The sequence below is a fragment of the Amphiura filiformis genome, chromosome 10 (assembly GCF_039555335.1).
Source record: "Amphiura filiformis chromosome 10, Afil_fr2py, whole genome shotgun sequence".
Lineage (NCBI taxonomy): Eukaryota > Metazoa > Echinodermata > Ophiuroidea > Amphilepidida > Amphiuridae > Amphiura > Amphiura filiformis.
In genome coordinates this window covers 14823415-14843748 of record NC_092637.1, presented here as the reverse complement: position 1 = coordinate 14843748, position 20334 = coordinate 14823415, and the positions used below count along the sequence as shown (strand labels likewise).

At 37.8% G+C, this 20334-nt stretch overlaps 1 protein-coding gene across 1 annotated transcript in view; it reads left to right on the top strand.

The window, feature by feature from the left end:
• The window catches only part of LOC140161689 (elongator complex protein 2-like), a 72723-nt gene that overhangs the window by 11428 nt on the left and 40961 nt on the right, over positions 1-20334 (top strand). Inside the window, exons 4-16 of the mRNA XM_072184990.1 lie at positions 396-527; positions 1725-1880; positions 2898-2993; positions 4861-4964; positions 5340-5483; positions 6649-6801; positions 7527-7628; positions 8402-8485; positions 10701-10860; positions 14125-14255; positions 15550-15727; positions 16877-16998; positions 19175-19317. Coding sequence (XP_072041091.1) covers positions 396-527; positions 1725-1880; positions 2898-2993; positions 4861-4964; positions 5340-5483; positions 6649-6801; positions 7527-7628; positions 8402-8485; positions 10701-10860; positions 14125-14255; positions 15550-15727; positions 16877-16998; positions 19175-19317 — 1705 coding nt within the window. The remainder of the gene's footprint in view (positions 1-395; positions 528-1724; positions 1881-2897; positions 2994-4860; positions 4965-5339; positions 5484-6648; positions 6802-7526; positions 7629-8401; positions 8486-10700; positions 10861-14124; positions 14256-15549; positions 15728-16876; positions 16999-19174; positions 19318-20334) is intronic.

The following is a 20334-nucleotide window of genomic DNA, read 5'->3' as shown; positions in this document are numbered from 1 at the left end:
AGTAAAAATTGTCGGGAAGGGTTTCTGTCCATATTGAGCTGAAATAACAAGGTAAAATAAAAGAAACCCTACTGGTTATTTTGGCTGTTTAACATGCAGTTCTATAAGAACATAAAGTTATAATTTCTTGAATTTATGACGAACTTCGCTCTGTTGACCTACAAACACAACAAATTTGGCCGATTCCATTTAGGTACAAGTTGGGACACGTGTAAAGATTACAAATATGTCAAAAAAATCAGGTTTGAAAAAAATTATCCAATTTCATATTATAAGGTCGTACATTATGGCTAAGGTTGTGACCTCCATAGGGTGTGTGGATTTCAACTGGAATAGCCCAAATGCTTTGTTTGTTTTGTATCATAATCTCCTGCGTCTTTTTCACCATTTTACAGTTCCAATCTTGGCCATCGGTGGTGATGACAGCAAGGTGAATATCTATGTTGAGAGAGATGGGACGTTTGACAAGGTGCAATCACTTGTGGGTCATGAGGATTGGATCAGAGGCCTGCAATTTGCTATCCATGGTAGGTTGCATCAACCGGGACATCTCAAGACACTGTACTTACAGTATGTCCAGCACCTCCTGGGAAATACTGAAGGAATGCTGCAGCCAAACAAAATTGTTTCGCTTGCCGCAATAGTTGGAGAAAGCTTGTAGTCGCCTACTCCGCAGCCGACTGATGATGATGATGCATTAACATCAAGGGGTAATCGGTGATTTGCTAATCCAGAATACTCGCAAATTAATGCTCTGCGTGCTATCTATAGGCTTCAACATAAAAAGTTCCAAATTTTGAGATTATTCTCAAATTATTAAGAGCTATCTTAAGAACCATTGAACCTATTGGTTTGTTTGTATTCATTTTAATGCATTTTTCATGCTGATTCCAAATTTGGTCATGAATATTTATAAATCTGAAATTTTTGAATTTTTAAAAACCTTGAAACTTGTCGTCTGCAGTCCACAGAGAGAGTTAATCAAATTTTCAAATTTTGAACAAGCATAACTTGGAAATGGCAAACGTATGTTAGGCTGTCAAATCTCATTGTGAATGTTTTACTGCTTTATTGAATGTTATGATGACCATCTGTTTCCCACTAAAGATGATAATTGCTCAGCAATGCATTTGCCAGTTGATTTTCTCAAGAGATCACTCAGCTTATATTGCCCCTCTTCTCTGTTCATCGTTTTGCCTTGCTTTTTGATTTGCCTCTTTGCAATCAATATCCTTTTTTGATAAACAGAAGGTCATCACAACATCAATTGTGTATTCTTAGTCATTGGCTGTGGTTTAGCTTCTAAACGCAACATTTCAATGGTTCCTGGATGTCATGGTAGACTGCAACAGACGTGTCGTTGCAGAACACCCTTTTTCGAGCGAGGCGTGCACTGTAGAGCATAATACATAATGAGATCACAGGACGCACAAATAAAACATTAAACAAGTTTTGTTCATTTTGAAATAAGGGGAGTTTTCATGACAGTAATGCTTAATGTTTACTAAATAAAATAGTGCTTAGTTATTGAAATTATATTTAACTGACTAAGAATGAGAATAAATGATACAAATTTTTGTTTTGACTCTCCTCTACTGTGTGATAGACGACAGGCAGGTCCAATATTTTATCGTACTGGATACCGACTCTCTAAAAAAAGGCATGTGATAGATGATGGACTGGAATTCTGACATTTTGTTTTTGTTTAAAATTGTATTTGTTAGATAATGGTGACCTTCTACTTGCCAGCTGTTCACAAGATTGCTTCATCCGGATCTGGAGGATATCACCGGTAAACGAGAGTAGTGAGAATATCAATGGGCAGCCAGAGGTGGAAGAAATACGACTGAAAGAAAACTGCTTTAGTCTTGCGTACAAAGGTGAATATTACTTAAACCCCATGAGAACTACCTGCCGATTGGTCAAAAAGAAGTTTTCATTATCAATTGGACCAATCAGCAACATTGTTAGAATAATTTCACCACACCAAAAAAGTTTGGGTGAATTATTTGCAAAACTCCATTCTGATTGGTGAATAAAGTGAAGCTATCATGTAATTGACCAATCAGAGAGAATGTTAGATCGGCAGGTAGTGCTCAGGGGATTAATAAAATTGAATACCTGAGTGGAAGAAGGGCCCAACTCCATCAACACTTTTTTTGAGATACCAACAAAAAACACACTATTTGGAAAAGTTTTATGAGACTGACTGTTTTTATCTTGAGGGGACCTTGAGTACTGGTACATAACATACATTATAACATACATTTGAAATGATGTATGTTGCAATGGCAACGGTACAGGTCTTTTAAGATATGATAAAACTCATTTTGGTAAAATGGAGTTGGGCCCTTCTTCCACTCAGGTATTCAATTGATTGATCCAGATTACTACAGCAGAGAAACAAGTGCATCTGCTTTGGTTCAAATTTGTCGTGCTTAACCCAGATTAGTTCTGATTTACAAGGAGTCAAGGGGACTGATACCCAGCAACATAGAACAATTCATTCATAAAAACACCTACTCTCACCATATACGTGGACAATATTCATACAAGTCACCCAGTTTCAACAAGGATTGTATGAAATATTCACTCTTCCCATGAACATTACCCAAGTGAAATTTGTTGCCAGATGAAATAAAGCTGGCATCTGATGTTGGAAATTCAAGATGGCATTGGATACTTTGGACATGAAAAATTTGGTTACCCACACCCATTTCCGAATTTAATTGCTGCTACCCACATGACCAAGACCTGTATCAACAGGGTGATGTATAAAATATCTAAGCAGAAGCAGAACCTAGCTGTTGGTTGATTCATTCACTGATCCTCTTGTTTGTTTATTTCTATTTGTTTGTTTGTTCACTCCTTGATTGATTGATTTTGTTTTTATTCAGGAAGTGACTTGTCGTTTGCTGTGAGTTTAGAATCTGTGATGGCGGGACATGAGCAGTGGGTGTATGAGGTGCATTGGCAGCCAGCTATATACTCAGGTAAAACAATCTATAGGAAGGAAGGATTGCTCTTAAACGTGTTGGTGATAGACAAATGTAATAGTTTAAAACGAGTCTTCAACACTCCCTTTTTTGTTCTGTATACATTGGAGAATATACTGCCAAAAAAGAGAGTAACACCTCAGATATTATGAATTAAATTTTTAACTTCAACACTACACTATTTTTCACTCACCTGGAACGTTTTCACTAGTCCGACTAGTGTCTTCAGCAGATGGTGATGCTGTGTTGATATCTTGTCTACAATCGGGATATCTCTCACTGATGACGTCATATGATTGACAGAATGACGTCATAGGGTGTTACGATGTAGCCCCCGGGCATCAGCAAGTTATCCAAAATAGGATCTATTTCTAGTCCTTGGTCACGATTTAGTCTCGGTTTTGAGTCCTTATTTGGATGGCTTCAAGAATTCTCCGGGAAAACTCTTTTTGCTCCCGTTCGAGCACCTTAACGTTTTCCCAATCAATCTTGTGACCTTTAGATCTCACAACATGTTCTCTGACCGCTGATGTGTTCACTAAGCCTTTTCTCAAGTTTCCTGGCAGACTCGCCGATATAACTCGTGTCACAATCAGCACAGTCAATTTGATACACAATCCCTATGACGTCATTCTGTCAATCATATGACGTCATCAGTGAGAGATATCCCGATTGTAGACAAGATATCAACACAGCATCACCATCTGCTGAAGACGCTAGTCGGACTAGTGAAAACGTTCCAGGTGAGCGAAAAATAGTGTAGTGTTGAAGTTAAAAATTTAATTCATTTTATCTACCACTACGTATGAATATCCACTCGTATACCTCAGATATTGCAGAACACAACAGATATACAAGACACAGTCCTGACCTGGGAGGTGTCACTGTCATCTGTAGAGAAGACAAGTTTGTTCAGCGCAACATGAGGGAAGCTATTTGCATAAAGGAGACCAACCGCACCCTAAACAGGGATGAGGGCCATGATTTTTCAAGAATTTATGATTCTCTACTGAAATACCTAGGATATAACCAATGTCCAGATTAGGTAGAGGATCAACCAGTCAACATTCAGCTACCACACGCTGATGACAGAGAAGGGTTTAAGCGGAATATAAGGAGCAAAAAAGTGAATGTTGAAGACTTGTTTTACATAAATCTTTAGGAAGTTTTTCCAATAAATCTATGATAGAAACAAGCAAACATGTTTTTTTTGCAAATGATTTCTACATCATGGACAATAGATCAATTCATTAAGATGTTTGGATCAAAAACATTAATCGCAACATTTTTCTGTGGCCTATGGTTTTTGACCTATGACTTCTTGAAATTTTTAAGTAGGCATATAATGCATGTTTTAAGTGATTTTGGGCATTTTGACTAAAATTGACCCTCTTCATCATTTTTAGCAATTTCTTGCATTGCAAAAGTTTGTATTACACTTAATATTATTGATACTTAGATATTATTTAATGTAAAGGTGATGCATTGTCTTTCAGGCCTTTGGCTTTGTAATGCATTTACCTCATCACATCATTATTTTCAACATTGTTTATATCTGTTATGCTGATTATGTATGTATTGATGAAAAAATAGAATGAATGAATGAATACAATACTTCTTTAATTTTAAGCTATTAGCAGAATTCAAAGAGACAGCAGTTTCCATGGTGATGGCCATTTAAACTAATTTTCAAGCAAATTTCTTAGTAAAATTGACAACAAATTTGGTGTAACCTGTTAAATTGGTACTGGTTGCAATTCAGGATGAAAACCATATTGGGATTTTTTCACAATGAAACCATTGTTTTATCATATGAGTGTGTGATCATTCAGTGTTAAACTCATTTTGATGATATTTCTTACAGGTTCCACATCAAGACATCAAGAGATGTGTCTACTATCCGCTTCTATGGATAAGACCATGATAATATGGAGACCAGATGAGGAGTCAGGGGTGTGGTTAGATCAGGTAGGACACCATACAATAGGACAAAGTTAGTTTGATCTAAATTTTTGGATAGGCTTTTACACCAGGAGTTCACTCCTTATGTCTACCCCTGATAAGAGACATGGTGAAGCAATTGAAAAAGCCCTGTCCCCCCATGAATGTTTGAACGGGGTTCGCAGAGAAGCGATTTGTCACGGGAACGGAACATACGAGGAGGGTCATATGGTTGGAGTAGACATTTGATATATTGGAAGGGTCAAATAATCAATTACTAATGGTGCGTGATGATGCAGGTGAAGTGAAAACTTTGTTTAGAGGGCAGTGCGAATAAGATGCTCAGTCCAGTCCTCATGAAGTGTAATCTCTTTGTGTTATATTCATATTTTCTTTGTTAAGGTGCGAGTTGGTGAAGTAGGCGGCAACACCCTAGGACTCTATGGATGTCAGTTTAGTCCTGATGGCATGTCAATCATGGCACATGGGTTCCAAGGAGCTATTCATTTATGGACAAAACTAGCCAATCAAAACACAGAATCACAGGTATGCAACTTAAATTAACCAATCGAAGCCCAGTTACATTGTGATCCTGAGCAACTGTATGTCGTATTAAACTTTATTGTTTCTTTTGAGAAGAATTGCAATTCTATTTCAATATATATCGTTTCCTTACATGTTATAGAAGTGTTTACATAGCAGGAATAGTGCCAAAATTTAATCATAAATCAGTAAGCTTCTACTAACTATACAAAAAAGTATCCGAACACTATATGACAGATATGGGGAAAAATCCTAATTTAAAACAACCATATTTGGGTAAATTTATTAACTATCTAATCCTGCACATTATGACACCCCATTGAATCCAATGTGACCACAAGAAGTAAAGTTACAAGCATTTGATTAGACAAAGGTCCAGTTTTAAAAGTGACAAACTGGCCTATTTAAAATCCACATACTAGACTTCTGGTTTGATAGTGGTGGATAGCTAAATTTTGCACACCTTTTAAATTAAATTTAAAACCAATTGTGTGAAGCATGGTGCATCAATCGATTGAAAACAATGGTAAGATTGAGGATAAAAGTTGTGAAAAGTACAGAGAAGAAAAAAACTAAAATAAAAATGCACTGCTTTAAATAAAGTTTGACTGAAGAAACTGTGTTGTCTCTTTGTTGTGCTTGTTGATCTGTTCTGATTGTATAGGCCAGTTTGTCACCATTGGCCATTCAAGTGCTTATTAGAGGCTCCAAAATGCGCAGGATAAAAGATAGCACCTATTGAAAAAATTAATTTACCCAAATATGGTTTAGGTTTAAAATTAGGATTTTTTTTCCAAATGTTCAGATACTTTTTTAACACAGTATAGTAAGTAAGCTTACAGAATTTTCCTGCATACCAGATTTTGTTGAAGTAGGATTTGCTAGACTCACTGTCACCAAAAATGCATTGGGTATGGGAAAACATCATTAATTTGGTTGCCACAAATAGATGGGTTTTAAACAATTTCTTCAGAAATATGCTGATTTGGAACGTCAGATTTCAGGTTGCTTATGAGAAAAGTATGATCTGTCATATGATACCAAAATCTCATCATCAGTGAGGTAAGTCAAGGGGAATAAGATGGTTGATCTAGTCAAGGACTTGCATTTAATTGGTTAAGTTAGTTATCATTTGTTTTGTTTTGATAATGCTTTGTACAAAATTCAGGTCGCTGAGCGGTGGTCTCCATCAGTAGCAGTCGGCGGCCATTATGATGGTGTACAGGACTTGGACTGGGATCCGGAAGGAACATTTCTAGTTTCTGTTAGCGTTGATCAGACCACAAGATTACATGCTTGTTGGAGGAGGGAAGGAAATCAGGTATGCAACAACAGGCAGTGACGTAGACAGGGGCAAGTGGGAGCAGCTGCTGCCCCTTGTTACAAGTCTTTCCCCCTTGCTCCTGCCCCCTATGAGATACTGGCTGCCCTAATGAAAATTTTTTAATCATTCCCCAGAGTAGCAAGTGCACATAAACATTGAAAACTGGCCAGGTTTGAACTGGCGACTTTCGTAATACTAGCTCGACGCTCTAACAAACTGAGCTAAAGAGGCACGTTGGAGAAGAGTGGAAGATATAAATCTATTAGGTTCGAATGATGTTCGTCGCATTCCTAGCGGAAGGCATCAGAACTGCATATTAATAACAAATACACAAAGTCACATAAGTATGAAAATTATTATACTTAGTTCTCTGGGTTAATAGGATGAACAAATCTTAATCTTTTCCCCAGATTAAAATTAGATAAATTCAACATTTATGTGCACTGGCTACTCTGGGGAAAGATTACAATTTGTTCATCCTAATAACCCAGAGAACTAAGTATAATAATATTCTGGCTGCCCTAATATTTAAGATTTTAAAGCTTTTTTTTGTGTACTTTTGATCCCATTTTGACCATTTTCATCAAGTTGCCTTACCCCCTCTTTGAAAGTCCTGGCTATGCTACTGACAACAGTGTCAATTATATCATTATGAACACAAGACAGTGCTAAATAACAGATTACTATAAATAGCCCTATTGTTTTTATATATTGTTTTTCAGACTAGTTGGCATGAGATTGCTAGGCCACAGGTACATGGATATGACATGCAATGTATCGCTATGGTTGGTCGCTTTAAGTTTGTCTCTGGGGCTGATGAGAAGGTAAATGTAATAACATAATGGGTTATATATTCCATTTGAAATACAATCCCCCCCTCCCAAAGATTTTTGCAATACCTGCAAAATTTACTTTTTTAGATATTCACACCAAAACAGTGGAAAAGGAGTAATAGATTATGGAAATCCAAACAAAATTGACCAAATGTGCCCCAAATTGGGCTATTTCAGCTAAAATGCATATACCTCTATGGAAGATATGACCTTATTCCTTAATCTTAGGCCGCAGGTCCATGGTTATGACATGCAATGTATCGCTATGGTTGGTCGCTTTAAGTTTGTCTCTGGCGCTGATGAGAAGGGCTATTTCAGCTGAAATGCATACACCTCTATGGAAGATATGACCTTATTCCTTAATCTTAGGCCGCAGGTCCATGGTTATGACATGCAATGCATTGCTGTGATCAGTCGCTTTAGTTATAGCAGTGATAAGAAGATGAATGTAATAACATAATGTGATTATTGGTTTCCTTGACTCGTTTTCCTATTAAGAAAAACAGTTTCAATAGTTAAATGGCTAAAACTGGACAAATTTGTTATGTTGGGAGTGTCAAAATGGTCAAATAAAGACATTGCTAGTATTTGAGTGGCTTGGGCTTCATTAGACTTGGGGCATGTTTTGTTCATGTCATCTAGCCCTCATAAATTCTACACTTTGTGAAAAGAAAGAACCTAAATATTCTACTTTTATCTTATTTCTAGTAAAATTCTGACCAGAAGCCATAATTAGAATCACATGTTTGTTTCATTTCTTATAGGTTCTGAGAATTTTTGAGGCACCAAGGAACTTTCTAGAGAATCTTTCAAAGATATCACAACTCGACTTAGATGAAGAAATTAAGGTAAGATTGGTCTGCTTATCATATAAAGTAGTTAAATTTAAGGTGTCACTGATTTTTTTCAGATTGATGCTGTTTGTATTGCTCTTGGTGTTGTTGATCCATTCAGGCTGTAAATTTTAAAGACAAAGTAAAAGAATGAAAGAGAGAAGAGGGAGAGGAAGAGTGTTGATGGTAACAAGTCATTTAATGCAAGACATCAGTCATATTTTCTAAGTAACTCAATCATTCTGTGAAAGTGTCAAGTTAAGTTACAAGTCATTTTATCTATGTTACAGGAACTAAAGAGTCAAGCAGAAGGAGATAGTGTCTCGACACTGGGCGTGTTTGTGGTGTTTACAGGAGAGTGCAGCATGTCATTATGTAGAACTAGCTGGAGACCCGCGCTTCGCGCGGGTCCCCGCTAGTTGAGTAAAAGGGAGCGGTTAGTAAACGGGGGTGGTTTGTGACTTTGTGGTATTACGGTGATGATAGTGATTGTGTCATAAATATGTTACCTGGAAATTTTTAGAATTGAGAATCTTCCCCCGACGAACTTTTTTCAGGATATTCCATCAATTCCCAGACCCCCATGTTGAAAGTTGCGACCGCACATCATATGCCCCCCTCCCGTTATGTGCAAAAAGTCATTTTTATCATGTTTTATATTGTGTACATGTGCAACATTCGAAATGTAAAATAATGCAATGTAGGCCTAATAATAAAAATATTCCCTTTCCCCCCTCCCTCCCTGGGCCACCTCTGAAACAAATTTATATATCCCTTACACCCCCCCCCCCTTGTGGGGCCCCTCTGAACACTATGGTCATGTCTACACCACTGTTGGGGCTAAAAGATTGCCCTGATTTTATACCGGGTGTGCCACCCCCCCCCCACCCCCACCCCATTGTGGGGCCCCTCTGAACACTATGGTCATGTCTACACCACTGTTGGGCTAAAAGATTGCCCTGATTTTATACGGGGGTATGGAATGTACTAATAAAAAATATATCCCTGCCCAGGCCACCTCTTAAACAAATGCCCCCCCTCCTTGAACCCCCTGTGAAACACTATGATCATGTCTACATCACTGTGTTGGGGTTAAAATGATTGCCCTAATTTTAAATTGTTGAATTAACATTTTAGGTATATTATAAACCTCAACACATGAATATGGAGACAGATTTTTGTATCAGTAGGCCCTACACTGCAGGCAACTACTCTGACTTCCATCCCTGCTCTAACACAAAATTCCTCTACTGTTTCAACTTGTTGGGCAATAGAGGGAAATAATTATTTGCTTATAACCTATACATGAAGCTCTGTTACTAACATTACTGGTTCTGTAGTTGTTCAATGCATAATATACCTCTACTTGCAGTAAGCATTGGCTCACTGCCAAGGTGTATTTCTATAGTGATAATAAGACTGCCAGTGTTGTCTGTAAATTTATTCCAAAATTGACCAAATCAAATAAACTACTATTTATCTCTCAAGTCATGACCAATACAGTAGCCTATATTTTAAGTCATATTAAGATGACCAAGTGCCCAACTTTTGGAGTTGAACAATAACATGGTCTGGCTTAGAGAGGGAGCCAAAATTTTGCACACCTTCCTTTTATTTATATAGATTGGTCATGATCTTTAAAATTGTATTTTCTATTCTACCTGCATATCATGCTTGTGTCCATGTTGTTTTCCCCAGCAGAGAAAAAGTCAAACTAAAAGAGCTAGCTTACTACATGTAGCTCTAGGCCTATCCAACAAGGTGGTGTTTGCAGGAAAGAGTGGCATGCTATTATCTGGAATAGACCATGACATACATCTTTATAATAAATCTTGTTTCTATTCTATCTGCATATGAAGAGCTTGTTTCCAAACCATGTTAAGTCCAACCCACATATTTCTCATTTACTTTGACAAGTTTGACATTAGTTACAATGAGTTTTACCATCAACAAGCCATTATTGCCACAACAATGCTGCTTATAACAATATGCAGACTATTGTTCTCATTTGGGAATCAAAGGCCTCAAACAGTATTGTTATTGTGCATCCATCCACTGTTTGCTTCATAATGGTGCATCAAACTGAAATTACTATACCCATGCCATAGCATCACAACCTATTGCAATATCACACAGGTAAATCACAAACTAAATGTGTTTAATTGTGAACTTAACATGGTTTAGAAACAAGATCTTCATATCATGCTTGTATCCATGTTGTTTTCCCCAGGAGCGAAAGAGTCAAGCAGAAGGAGCTAGTGTCCCAGCACTAGGCTTATCCAACAAGGCGGTGTTTTCAGGAGAGGGCGGCATGCCGGCATCAGACAGGGAAATCACTCACCCAAGTGAACTTTATCCTGAAATATACTTTGCTCTTGTCAATCTTACTAGTAAGTAGAACTGTCAAAAATATATTTAAAATATTATTATTTGATGTGATCTGAGCTAACCATGACAAATAGAGAGCTAAAAGGCTAGGTTTTACTCCAAACAAACAAGTACCGAGACAACTGCATGTTTTGAAGTCGACACTGCATAGCAACAATTTTGGCAAGAATGCAAACAAGTGCATCTTTCTTTTCAGACATAGGGGCTTCTATTTCTTTGCACCTAGTAACTCCGGCCATCCAGCCAAAATCACCATGGATATGTGGCTTCGCCTATACTTTGAGGTCTAGGTGATTTGTCTATGGGTTTTACAACAAGGTACGCCGCCCACAAGCGTTCTCTCTATAATCAAGAGAATGTATGATATAGGAGTGGCATACCAGATTATAATGTAACGCCAGCTAAAAACAATTAAATCCCGTATTCATTCCAATAACAAAGTCATTTTGGGTGGGCGCTTATCTTTTACCTGGATTACCTAACTTTTTGTGAGGGGCGATTATTAGAGATGAATTTACGTATGTTATCAAAGGGTCCTGAGACGTTCTACTGTCTGTTCAATTAGCTTAGATTCTTGAATTTTTAAGATATTTGAAAAAATAAAAAATTGTGGTCAAAGTCATCAAAGAAAAGTGTTAGCACAGCCTTAGACCTAACGTGATTTATAATTTTCAAATTCTAAAGTTCTATTTAAAACCCCATTTCTTTTTTGGTGTTTTCCCGCGATATTTTTATAAAAAGCCGTAGAACGTCGGGTACCATAAACTTTTTTGAATCAATCCATTTAGAGCAATGGGGACGAATGTCATAATGCGATGAGATAGTGTTTATTCGACCATCCGCATCAGGAAGTATTGTCCAACAAAATAGCTATTTGCCAGTAGGCCTACATGAGTATGCCTATTGTGTTGAAACCCTACTGTTGAAACATTACGTTATTATTTATGAACTAAGGTTTTCTAAAATAGGCCCAGCTTATGTAAATACATTCCTTGTGTATTTATTTATTTATTTATTTATATTTATTTATATATATTTATTTATTTATTTACAAATTGATTACTATACACTTATTTGCTGGAGCTGCTACACTGTGTTTCACGCATTACAGCGATCATCAGGCAACTGATTGCTGAGATGCACACACAAAGCTATTTCTTTTTCTTGGCACGGTTTGATGGTTTTGACCCGTGCCTGCACTTACTAATCAATTCCGACCTTTTATTTATGAAGCTCTTGAGATTGATTATTTTTATTATTTCCAGTTTTTCGTCCATGCATAGGTTACACTGCCCTGATTGTCTTCTTTCTGTGTTTGACTCCCTTACAATTTATATAATTTCGTGTAACAAAAACCAGTGGACCATCATCAACTATAGGCCTAGAACCTATCCAATAACCGGAACGGTATAACAATTGAAATGGCAAGACAGATTGGTGGACAGATTGCTTTGCTAAATTGGAAAAGGTCTATGCCCTAAGTTGAGAATGGACCGTCCCACTCGATTGGTAAAAAGGTCGCGAACCCTTTTGGTGAACCCAAGTAACTGCCTAAAATGAGGCAAAATTGAAAAGAAATGAGGTTTTTACTTGAACTTTGGAATTTGAAAAGTATAAATCACGTTAGGTCTAAGGCTGTGCTAACACTTTTCTTTGATAACTTTGGCCACAATTTTTATTTTTTCAAATATCTTAAAAATTCAAGAATCTAAGCTAATTGAACAGACAGTAGTAGCTTTTCTGATGTATAAAATGTATTGCAAGTTTATACCGGATGTGTAGTCCTCCAGCTATTTCACAATATCAACATATATCTGTCACTTCAACATTAATGGTACCCTTTAGCAAATTGAATATACCCTGGTAGGGCGCTTATTGGAATGAATATGGTACATTTAAAAAGTAGCTTGACTAATATTATTGCTAATCAAGTATGCAAGGCAAAGATTGGGCTATTCCATTTGAAATTCACACTCCCCCTGTGGAAGATTTAGCTAAAATTTTCAACATAGAGTATGGGTTTCTAAATAGAATAGACAATTTGATAACTTCCATTTAAATTACTTACTCCTATTGTGGAAGATATAAGTATCCACTAGGGTGGCCAAGCTTTGTACGAGCATTGCTCTTTTTTTGGTCAGCCCATCATTGTATACTTCTTTTTCTGCTTTTTGTCTAATGGTAAATAAACTGAAACTGAAACTGTATCCATAGGTATGGGTTGCAAAATAATGAACCTTGGACAATTCCATTTAAAAAACATACTCTCTCTGTGGAAGACCTTTCTTAAATCTTCCACAGAGGTAGGGAAGATTTCAGATGGAATAGCCCATTTTTGGAATTACCCATGCTAGGTTACTGGGTAAGCTCAAAATAATATGTGACCTGCTCCCACAAAATGAGCGTATAGTCGCAAGTTGGTAGTTTCAAGACGCCCTGGCTGGTGCATTGGGGTTCTTTGTTTCACACGAACCTGTTCAAGCCAATAGTATGTCTGTATGCCCTTTGTGAACCGGCAAGCTGGGCCATTCACAAAGGACATACTTCTGGCTTGTACAGGTGCGCTGCAAACAAAGAACATCAACTCAGCATGTCTCAAAACTACCAACTTGCGACTTTACGCTCATTTGGTGGTTGCAGGTCACATATTAACTCAATTGTCATTAATGCCTTCGATCAGATCATACTCACAATACATTCATTACAAAATCCCTAAGAATAGCTTGCAAATGAAGGGATTTATAATGTGTTTGTAATAGGCATAAAATGATAATTTAAAACTGCATGGTGCAGAACCCTAATCAGCCTTCGTCTAGAAATAACCATCACAACCAAGATCGCCACTGTATGCATACACTGAGCCAATAAGTTGAAACATTAAACCAATCATGTTCTTTGTCAAGCACTAAAACATCCTCATCCTGAAATTTATGCTTGTAAATTATTTTGAGGTGTACATATACCGTTATATATAAGTGGTTTGAAAGAGTGGTCAAGGAGCCCACAGTTGTCATTCAGTGTATTTTTTGCATTTTCCATAGACTCTATGTACAGGCGTAACCGTCAACTGATTCCAAACAAAATTTCATCCTTGACTTTCTACGAATCCCGCCGTATTTGAGAAGCCAGAAATAAAAAAAAGTGTGAATTATCACTGCTCCCTAGCAAAATGCATGCAAAACAAGGAGTAATATACTTGGCCCTTACTATTATACCTAATTGACATTTTTGTTTTATCACATTCATTGTCTATTCATGTACCGTAGGTCCACCTACAGAAGAGCATCTTCTTCAGAACACACTTTGGCCAGAAACACAGAAGCTATATGGACATGGGTTTGAAATTTTCTGTGTTGCAGCACACCCAGCTGGTAATTTAATTGCATCAGTATGCAAGGTAAGCACAGGGTTGCCAAACGCGCGATTTGGTAGCCCAATTGGGCGACTTTTGAAGATTTTTCCCGCGACTTTTGACAATTTCCTGTCCCATAGAAACCAATGCATAAGAAAAAAATTGGGCGACTTTTCAACATTGGCTCCCGCGACTTTCGGTAGTTTCATGCCCCATAGAAACCAATGGTAAAGAGAAAAATTGGGCGACTTTTCGATTATTTGACCCGCGATTCAGGCTTAAATCTTTTGGCAACCCTGGGTAAGCAGTGGTGTTGAATTCATCAGGTTTGATATGCAAATTGGGATTTCTTATCAAATGTAACAGAAGCAGGCTGTGTCCAGCAGAGATAGATGCAGAAATTTGATCATACCAACAGGGTGTTCGCTCTGCATCCGTCATTTTAGACAGACAATTTGCTTCTGGGACAGGCAAACTTAATGTTTGTGACATATAATGCGAAGTTTTAAAAATAATGCTTGAATATGTTGCGAACTCAAAACATGACCAGGCAAGTAAATCAATGCAATAGCTATTTGCATTTACTGAACCTCCAGAAGAGGCAGAGGTCTGGTTTATGTTTTCAGGGTCATATTTTGTACAGGCAGTTTTGGTAAATATGACGGGCACTTGTCAAATCCTAGCTAAGACCCCTCTTGCCAGGGGGTAATTTTAACATCTTGTAAACTCTTTAAAAATATTGATTAGGGGTTCATTCATATATTTTCATGACTAAACGATTGTTTATGCCCGAGGGCTTTAGCCCGAGGGCATAAACAACGCTTAGTCATGAAAATATATGAATGAACCCTGCTCATACATACGTAACATTCTGCGTGCTATTATTTTTCTCCACAACTAAAAAATATCGTCATTTTAGTCTAAAAACTACCAATTTCTAATCCTTTTTAAAAGTTTTTCCATTGCTAATTGTAAGAAAACGTTTACTTGCTCAGTCCACCGTGTTTGGACACGCGCGAACATCGCGTACATCATTCGCGCTTTGCGTAAATAGCTCCTCATGAGCATACGCGCGTATATCCTACTCATGAAAGCGTTCATCGGTTCTGACACGGCTTGTTTACGACCAGAAAGCAGGGCATAAACGTTGTTTATGCCCGCCTATCGACCAATCACATATGCTGTTATATAACGCGTATGTATGAATGTTATTTTAACCCACTTCTAGTTTCATTATCTGTTTGATGTGGTAGTAGATATACTAATAAATATATTTTTATAGTTTTTTAATTTCTATAGCCTCAAAATATATTCTTTAATATATATTATCTCTCTGTAGGCCTCAAAGGCAGAGTATGCCTCTATCATAATATGGGACACGGAGAAATGGCATCAAGTTTGTCAACTGGCTGCACACTCCCTGACCGTCACACAAATGGCCTTCTCACACAGCGGTCATCATTTATTGTCAGTGTCCAGAGACAGAACGTGGGCAATATTTCATCAACCTAGTTCAGGTAATAGTGAACTGTGAAACCAATGAATAGGCTTCTAGATTTTAGACTCTACCATGTCTTAATTATAGGTTAATGAATACGTTTTATTTGTTGGATGAGAAATTAAAAATAATGCACGCCCGCTGATGTTAATGCGTCTATATATGAGCCCCGAAGGGGGGTGCATTAGATGCATCAACATCAGCGCAAGTGCATTATTTTGTATAATTTCTCAAGCAACAAGTAATACACGTTCATTAAACTATTACATACACGAGAAGAAAAAAACATGTGATTTTTGCTGTTTTTATAACAAAATTGTCACTAAAAATGTTGGAAAATACAAGCAATAAATATAAATGCATCAACTCGCAAGAAAAATGGAACGCGTCCGATAACACTGCGCATAATACGCAGAGTGCGCGCCCATGCATATTACACATGGTTCACATATTTCTAACGTTTGCTCTGATTGGTCCTCGCTATCTAAGAGTGTATGAATTAGTGGTTCATTCATAAGATTGAGGGCATAAACAGCGATCATGCCCGAAATCCTATGAATGAACCCCGTTCATACATACCCAACATTCTTAGCAATTCAATACAGTTGAAAATAATAAGGGTTTACAAGTTTAAATAACATTTCCATACCGTTTTTCTTCATAAATTGGAAGAAAATGAGTAGGCCTACTTGCAGGAAGCAGCTCGGCATAATTGTATTATGCTATTACCGACTGCAACACTTTACACTATTTTTCGCTCACCTGGAATGTTTTTGCTAGGTCGACTAGCCTCTTCAGCAGATGGCGATGTTGTCATGTTTAACAGTATGACCTCATAAGATGTTACGATGTTGTGTACCCCCACCCCCAATCAGTTGCAGTTTTTGAGTCGTTATGTATATTGCTTCTAGTGTATTGTTGAAGTTACTCTCTTTAAGCATTTTATCTACAGTCAGTCTACTCTAAAGTACAAAGTACCGACGCGGACGCACACATTGTGCCGACTTTGAAGGCACGCATACCTGCAGCAGAGACGCAGCACTACGCACTGTTAACGCGCTGTATACGCGCGCATTGTCACTTTGTACTTCAGAGTGGACAAACTGTACCACCTTATACACGTATGAATATTCACTTGTGTATATGTATGACATTACCTGTTTTTCAGAGGCTCCATTTCAGTTGATTGCCAAGACAGACAAGAAGACATCAGTACACACTCGTATCATCTGGTCATGCTGCTGGTCACATGATGACAAATTCTTTGCAACTGCTTCAAGAGATAAGAAGGTAGGACTTCTTTTTGAGACATACATGTGACGTGTCATGTCAAAAGGAGAGACTTTTGGGCAGGATCGTAAATGGAGAAATAGCCAAAAATCTGCTGGTGGGTGATTTTTTCACAATTTGGGTTTGTTGCTAATTTGTGATGTTATTAATGTTAAAAATATTGTCTGATAGTTTCAGACCGGAATGTAACTCGCATCTTGTATTTTTTAAGACATTTTTCAAGTTAATTCCCACTCTCAACATTGTCAATAATATTTTTAAAGGCCGATATCTCAATTTCCAATTTTATAATACCATAACTTCCGAACTCAATATCTTTGCTTAGGAATGTCCAAATTCATTTTGGAAAACGGCGTCGTGGAGCAAAATATCTCTATATTTAAGATATGTAAAAACCTCAAAATTCATAACCTGCCCAAAAGTGTCTCCTTTTGACATGACACGTCACATATAGTTACTCTGTCAAACTTCAAAAGACACAGAATGGCATGGCCCCACCCCCTATTCCAGAAACAATTGCACATGGAGCATGTAGAACAGTCGCACAAATACCTTTATAATCAAATTGAATTTCGGTCATAAAATGGCTTCCAAATGACCATTTACCTTAGAATGTGGGCAAATGACTTTGGGTGTGCTGAATCGGTCAATTTGGTGCCTCCCAGGTGCCCAGGGCACATGCTCTCCCTTGTGCCTTAGCTATGCCACTGCAGCCTTATGGGGTGATATATCGTAGTGGCTGTGAACATTAGGTGGAGGCACCATATTTAACATTAAGCTTTGTATATTCAATTACTTTCTTCCCCCAGGTAAATAGGGTGGAAAATAAAGAACATAATTAAATGTCCAATGATAATGTTAAATGCTGCGCCTCTGCCTAATGAAATAAATGCAGACCTGCCAACTGTCTCTCTTATGGAGGGACTGTCCCTCTTAGGTTTTCCAAAGTGAAATTTCTTCAAATTCCTTCAGTCCTTCAAATTTCAGTGATGGCAAATTCAAATGTAAGAACAGCAGTAAATGAAGCAAATTTCACTATAAAATTTTGGATTCTCTTTAAACTATTGTGATAAATTTAGACCTGCAAAACCTTCCTTGAATTCTGAAAGTATCACACACCTCAACTCTTTGAATTTATCTGTTCCTGGTTTGTGTACATGTACAAGGTTTTGGCCATGATGTCCCTCTTTCTGACTTTGGTAGGTTGGCAGGTCTGTAAATGTAAAAGCACTTTGATATCTGTGTTTTTCTTAATATCTCAAAAACAGCTTTGGTGGAGTTGGGCCCTTCTTCCACTCAGGTATTCATATGTTTTTAAAGGTGCTATATATAAATGCCTACATTTATTTTGCTCATTAAATGTAGGGTGTCACATGTAAGAAGTTACAACCACATAAAATCAAAATCTGTACTACCAGATTCCTTTTGCTGCCGGCCCACAAGGTACACTGCTGCCCATCTACTTTGAGGCTACTCTATATAGTACCAGTGCAGTGCCAATCCAGTACCAGTATGTGCACTGTACACATGATTCTGATATACTCTATAGAGTACCCACACAAGTACTCCAGAGTACCAATGATGTACTCTATAGAGTACCCACACAAGTACTCCAGAGTACCAATGATATACTCTATAGAGTACCCACACAAGTACTCCAGAGTACCAATGATATACTCTATAGAGTACCCACACAAGTACTCCAGAGTACCAATGATATACTCTATAGAGTACCCACACAAGTACTCCAGAGTACCAATGATATACTCTATAGAGTACCCACACAAGTACTCCAGAGTACCAATGATATACTCTATAGAGTACCCACACAAGTACTCCAGAGTACCAATGATGTAGCTGGGTAGCAGTGTACCTCTAGGGTAGCAGCAATAGGAACCTGGTAGTGATAGAAGATGAATTGGTAACCACAGATTGACCTTTTCGGTAAATCCCATAAGCCTTTGCGAGTACACCTGAGACCTTGTCATTTGACGTCACACCGATCTGCGGCGATGCGCACATTGTTTATCGAACATCGTTACTGCGCATTGCAAGTCGGTGTGACGTAAAATGACGAGTTCTCAGGTGTACTCGCAAAGGCTTATGGGATTTACCGAAAAGATCAATTATAAAAGGAATCTGTGTGGTAACAGAGTCATTTTTCTAATACATACAGGTCATTATTTGGGGTCAGAGTTCAGATGGTGAAGGTGAAAGGTCAACTAGTCTTGGTGGTTATGGTCCTGCCTCCTCACCTCTCACTACCAGTGATGCAGTGACCGCAGTGGATTTTGCACCAATTATATCATCAGATAATAGGTAAGCACTTAAATATACACTACGCAAAAAAAGTTTCTTTATGGTTAGGAAATTTACCCACTATTAAAATCTAGCGAATAATTTTGTACGTTTGCTCAATAATTGCATGCGGGTGATTGTCCTGCGCATTTTGACACCTCAAACACTACTCTACGACACTCCTGAGAAAAGATATGAATGTTTAAGTAACACGAGGTCGAAAAATGAAAATTGCAAAGAGGCCTATTCAAGTTTTCAGCATAAAAGAACACAAAAAACAACAAACATGCAGATAACATTTTTTGTTTAATTGCTGAGTACATTTCAGGCATCATACTGCCGTTTCCAACTTCACTTGAGATTAACCTCTTTCTTTACCCTTCTTTCAATACTTTGTGTGTCCACCGTTGGCTTCCCTTACAGCAGCCACGCGGCATCTCATGCTCCTAATGAGGCGTCGAATGTTACCTTGCTCAACCCTGCTCCACTCGTTGATAACGATGCGACCTTAATCCCACCAGCGTTATATCTGCCTTTATCTTCTTGTTGACTCGTTTCTTGTGCTGATCCCAAAGGTTCTCCAAGGGATTAAGATCAGGGCTTCTGGAGGGCCACTCTATGTTATGTTATGTTCTAGTGTCTCAATTCCTTCTGCTTCCAGGAATGCAGCTGTAATCATGACCTGTTTTGAATCCCTTTTCCAAATCCATCTCTCAAAACGTAAATGTCTTAGTACCCACTCACCTTTGTCTTTGATCATTCATCTGCATAATAAGCAAAGGATTATCCAACATGCATCAAGGAAAATGCTTTAAATTAAAATTTAAAATGCGGTAATAATGAAACCGTCTTGGATCAGTTAATCAGCTCTAAAAACCGCTGAATAGGCCTCTTTGCAATTTTCATTTTCGACCTCGTGTTACTTAAACATTCATATCTTTTCTCAGGAGTGTCAAGAGTAGTGATTGAGGTGTCAAAATGCGCGAGGACAATCACCCGCATGCGATTAGTGAGCAAACGCACAAAATTGGTTGCTAG